At 47.3% G+C, this 4,749-nt stretch overlaps 1 protein-coding gene across 1 annotated transcript; it reads left to right on the forward strand.

The window, feature by feature from the left end:
- The first annotated feature begins 295 nt into the window (after positions 1-295).
- On the forward strand, positions 296-3,975 carry RAN (RAN, member RAS oncogene family). Its single transcript, XM_070386342.1, has 7 exons — positions 296-406; positions 1,038-1,083; positions 1,527-1,611; positions 1,691-1,816; positions 3,004-3,191; positions 3,319-3,489; positions 3,579-3,975. Exons 2-7 carry the CDS (start codon positions 1,048-1,050, stop codon positions 3,621-3,623), a joined length of 651 nt encoding a protein of 216 aa, XP_070242443.1. The 5' UTR covers positions 296-406; positions 1,038-1,047; the 3' UTR covers positions 3,624-3,975.
- The last annotated feature ends 774 nt before the right edge of the window (positions 3,976-4,749 follow it).

Here is a 4,749-nt window from a genome sequence, read left to right on the forward strand (position 1 = left end):
CCCCGCGAGTTTCCCGCCCAAGGGGACCTCGGCCTCTCCTCCCAGTTCTGTTCCCGCGGTGGCAGCAGGGCGCGCCGCGTCGCCGTTTGCGCATGCGCGCGCGCGAACCCGCCCCCGGGCTGGCGCACATGGCCTCGTGGGCCGGCGTGCGTGCGCGCGACCGCGTTGCCTCCCTCGCCCGGTGCGCCGAGAGCCCCTCCCTTACGCGCCAGGCCGACGGGTGAGGCCGCCGAAGCCTGGGCGGCCTGCGTGCGCGCGCGCGTCGGGCCACGTGGGAGCGGCGCGGCGCCGTTGCCCCGCCCTCCCTCGGCGCGCGCCGGCGTCGGCTGCGTCTCCGGGCATTTGAATTGCGCTTCCGCCATCTTTCCAGCCCTCAGTCAGACGGGCGCGGAGACGCTTCTGGAAGGTAGCGGGGCTGGGGCGAGGGCCGTGGGGCTGGGGCGGGGGCTGGTGTTGGGGAGTCCAGACAGCGGCGGGAGGCGGCCATGAGGAGGCGGTTTAGCGAGTCCTCTGGGCGGAGGGTTCTCCTCTCTCCCCTGCCGCGGAGGCCGTGAGGGTGCCGGGACGGGAGCTGCGGTGGGTCGGGCGGACTGTCGGTGCGGAGGGGTGGCCGGCGTACCGGCCGCTTGGGAGGAGGGGAGATGCGGCCGGGCGGAGGGCCGAAGGGCGGCCTTGGGGAGGGCCGTGGGGCGGACAGGACGGCGCGGCCTGGCCGCTGGCGGTGACCAGGCGCTTTCCGCGCGTCGGCCTCCACGCCGAGCGGGCCTCCGCTCCGCCCGGTCTCCGCTTCGAGCGGGTGCGCGCCACGATCCGGCGGCCGCGGAGTCCGGCCGGAGACCGATGCCACCATCGCCATCGCACAGTCGGCCCCCGCCCACCCGCATGTGTGTGTACTGGGGATAGGAGGTGGGATGCGGGCGGCCGGGCTCCTCGGTGGAGGCCTTTGTGGGCCTGGGCACGTGGGGCGGGTCTGGCCATGCGGCCCCCGGCCCGCGCCGCCGTGCAGCGGGCCTTATTTCTTTCTTCTTTTCTCGCAGTAACATCGCGATGGCTGCCCAAGGAGAACCCCAAGTTCAGTTCAAAGTAGGTAACGCTCGTGAGTTGGGGGTGTGCTGCAGCGAACAGGAAGGGCTCTGAAGGAGAGGCAGCTTTGGGGGGCACTCTGTTCCAGACGGTCTTACTTGCAGTATCTCCTTTATGACCGCAAGTGCGTGTGGACGGCCTGCTTCGTCAGCTAACGTGCTCGTGCTGCGGCAGTGCCTTCGGTCCCCCGATAACGAGATGGGGGTGCTGGCCCCACCCTGCGGACAGGGAAGCAGGGCTCAGAAAGTTTCGCTGATTCGAGTCGTTCATTAGATGGGACAGGGCCGCTTGATTAAGATTCTTTGTTGTAAATGTACTTAGGTAGTACGTAAACTTCTGTTGTGTAAGTTAAATTGTCCAGAACATCTTAACAGCGTCATAATCCTGGGTTTCTGAAGTGTTACGTGTTTTGGTGTTTATTTCAAAAATTTGGTTTCCGACAGCTTGTTTTGGTTGGTGATGGTGGTACTGGAAAAACTACATTCGTTAAGCGTCATCTGACTGGTGAATTTGAGAAGAAGTATGTAGGTATGTGGGGGGAACCATTTGTAGACATATATGTAAAATGTTTGAGTTCTTTGACTAACTTGCAATTTCTATGTTCCAGCTACCTTGGGTGTTGAGGTCCATCCTCTTGTGTTCCATACCAACAGAGGACCTATTAAGTTCAATGTATGGGATACAGCTGGTCAGGAGAAATTTGGTGGACTGAGAGATGGTTATTATATACAAGGTAGGTACCTGATTTGTAATAAGTTTTTGAGAGGATTTAGTAGCTTAGTCTCCAAGGTTACTTAGGAATAGATCTATTCAAGTGAAGACGTTGGTAATACTGACTGAATTGGAAATTGTGTGATTCAGTTCAATTCAAAACATGAACCGACTGACTCCAGAGAGTTGACCATTAGAGGGGAGGAAAATTTTGTGAAGGTTGTCTTGTGCCATTTGATTGATTGCATGCTTGTGTCGTGGTAGGCATTGTTTTGAAATACACTGTATAGTTTAAGTTGAGGCTCTTAATTTGAAGACAGTAAGCAACAGATAGTTGTTGCTACAGCTTCAGTATTTAAGCGTTTATGTTTGGGCATATGTTTTGGTGATTGTCAATAATTATTTCTTGTGCACTCCATTAAAAAGATAGTGAACCATTTGATGGGCTTCCTTGGTGGCTTAGTGGTAAACAACTCTCCTGCCAATGCAGGAGACACAAGTTGGATCCCTGGGTCAGGAAAGAAATGTCAAATCAGTCCAGTTTTCTTGCCTGGGAATTCCCATGGACAGAGGATCCTGGTGGGCTAGTCCATGGGGTTGCAGAAGAGTCAGACATGACTTAGAGACTAAGACAACAGGACCCATTTGATACTGAGCCAGAGGAGCTAGGCTTTTTATTTTATAAAATGCTGTTATAAGACCAGCTGATTTCTCTTTAATTGTACTAGGTTTTGCAGAGTATTTTTTTTTTTTTAATGCTTGATTTTAGATTTAAGAAGACAAAGGAGACAAATGCTTGTTATACCGAGCAAAAAAGATGCACAGAAAATACTCATCTAACACTCTTGCTCACTTGATGAAAATTATTGGGAATCTTCCCATGTCTTTTGCTTTTACTTGAGTACATATAAATGCAAGGGTCTTCTTGCCTCCCCCCATCCCCAAATTCGTTAGTTAAAAATCCATAATATATTATGCTTATTAGCTTTATCATGGCTGTGTCTTTCAAAGGATAGATTTCTAGATACTCAGAATATGGGAGGTGAATTCTGAAGTGGTGGTTTATCATTGATCGACTTTAGATACATTCTGAGGCTGAGACAGTTTATGAAGTATTGCAGATGAAAAGAATAAATAAATATGGTAAGCATTTTTCTTCATGTGGTAAATTTGTAGGCATGTACTCATCACTGTAAATGTTTCTTTCAGCTCAGTGTGCCATTATAATGTTTGACGTAACATCAAGAGTTACTTACAAGAATGTGCCTAACTGGCATAGAGATCTGGTACGAGTGTGTGAGAACATCCCAATTGTGTTGTGTGGCAACAAAGTGGATATTAAGGACAGAAAGGTTAAGGCAAAGTCAATTGTCTTCCACCGAAAGAAGAATCTTCAGGTATGTTTTTTAAAGCTTATAGAATTATAATCCTTTGGTTAAAATTATGATGTTAGGCCATTAAAGTGATTTATTGATGTTTTTGATGTGTGGGTTTTTAAAATTAACTTACCATTCTTTTAAACAGTACTATGACATTTCTGCCAAAAGTAACTACAACTTTGAAAAGCCCTTCCTCTGGCTTGCTAGAAAACTGATTGGAGACCCTAACTTGGAGTTTGTCGCCATGCCTGCTCTTGCCCCGCCAGAGGTGGTCATGGACCCAGCCTTGGCAGCACAGTATGAGCACGATTTAGAGGTATGGTGTTTATGTCTCAGCAATGAGTGCTTTTAGATTCCTGGAGCTTTTCATTTGGAGCATTGTAACATTTCCATCTCTTTGTCTAGGTTGCTCAGACAACTGCTCTCCCGGATGAAGATGATGACCTGTGAGAAAGTGAAGCTGGGGCCCAGCGTCAGAAGTCTAGTTTTATAGGCAACTGTCCTGTGATGTCAGTGGTGCAGCGTGTTTGCCACTTTATTATATAGCTAAGCAGAACATGTGCTTAATCTTTGGATGCTGAAGGAGATGGATGGGCTTTGGAGTGAATGTGGCAGTTAAAAAAAAAACCTTCATTTTTTGGACCTGCATATTTAGGTGTTTTGGAACACAGTTGTTTCCTCCTTGAGTTTCAAATATAAGACTGCTATAGTCACATGACAATATTGAGAGGTGGAATCTTGTTTGTTACTGTCATTCCCATTCCTTTTCGTTTAGAATCAGAATAAAGTTGTATTTCAAATATCTAAGCAAATGAACTCATCCCTTGTTTAAATGAGCATTTAAAACCGCTAACAGGGAAAGTTGTGCCATATTACTATTTGAATTGCCTTTGCTATTACCACTTACCTTGAAGTCAGGTTAAATGCTTCTAATTTTCTGTATACTTGAATCATTTCACACAAACGTAATGACAAGTCAACAGTATTGTATTTGATGAGAGGTGTAAATACTATCAATAGTTACGCTAAAATAACATCTACCCCACCTGCCTTTGGGCTTAGGTAGTGTCACCTAGAGATGAGATTTATGTGACCTGTGAAAGGTGGTACCTGTTTCAGATGTTTCAAACAGATACCTTAATTATATTTGCATTTTATGGCAGAAGTAACCATTTTCTAATGTAGAGCTTGTCAAAGTCCAATGAAATCATACAAACGGTTGCAGGAACTTGAGGGACATCTCATCTGTTAAATATGAATATAATTGTGCATTTTTTTGTTTTTTGATGTTACATGTTTAATGTAAAGTTGGCATTCTAGGAAGATGTTCCATGTTTACCTGCTGTTAAGTACTCCCAAGCTTTAAAGGTTATCAAAGATTAAGGATTTCAATGGATATATCACAGCTTTGATGATTTTTCTCTCCCCAAAGAATTTTTCTGGGTGGTGCAAGAACACCTCAGGATGCTGCAGCATAAAAGTAGGTCTTAGGTAAGCCTCTCAGTGATGTGAACAGACTGCCAAACTTTCAGTAGACTAACCACTTAACGTTGTATGGTTTCCACATGTAAACATG

The sequence above is a fragment of the Bos mutus genome, chromosome 17 (assembly GCF_027580195.1).
Source record: "Bos mutus isolate GX-2022 chromosome 17, NWIPB_WYAK_1.1, whole genome shotgun sequence".
Classification (NCBI taxonomy): domain Eukaryota; kingdom Metazoa; phylum Chordata; class Mammalia; order Artiodactyla; family Bovidae; genus Bos; species Bos mutus.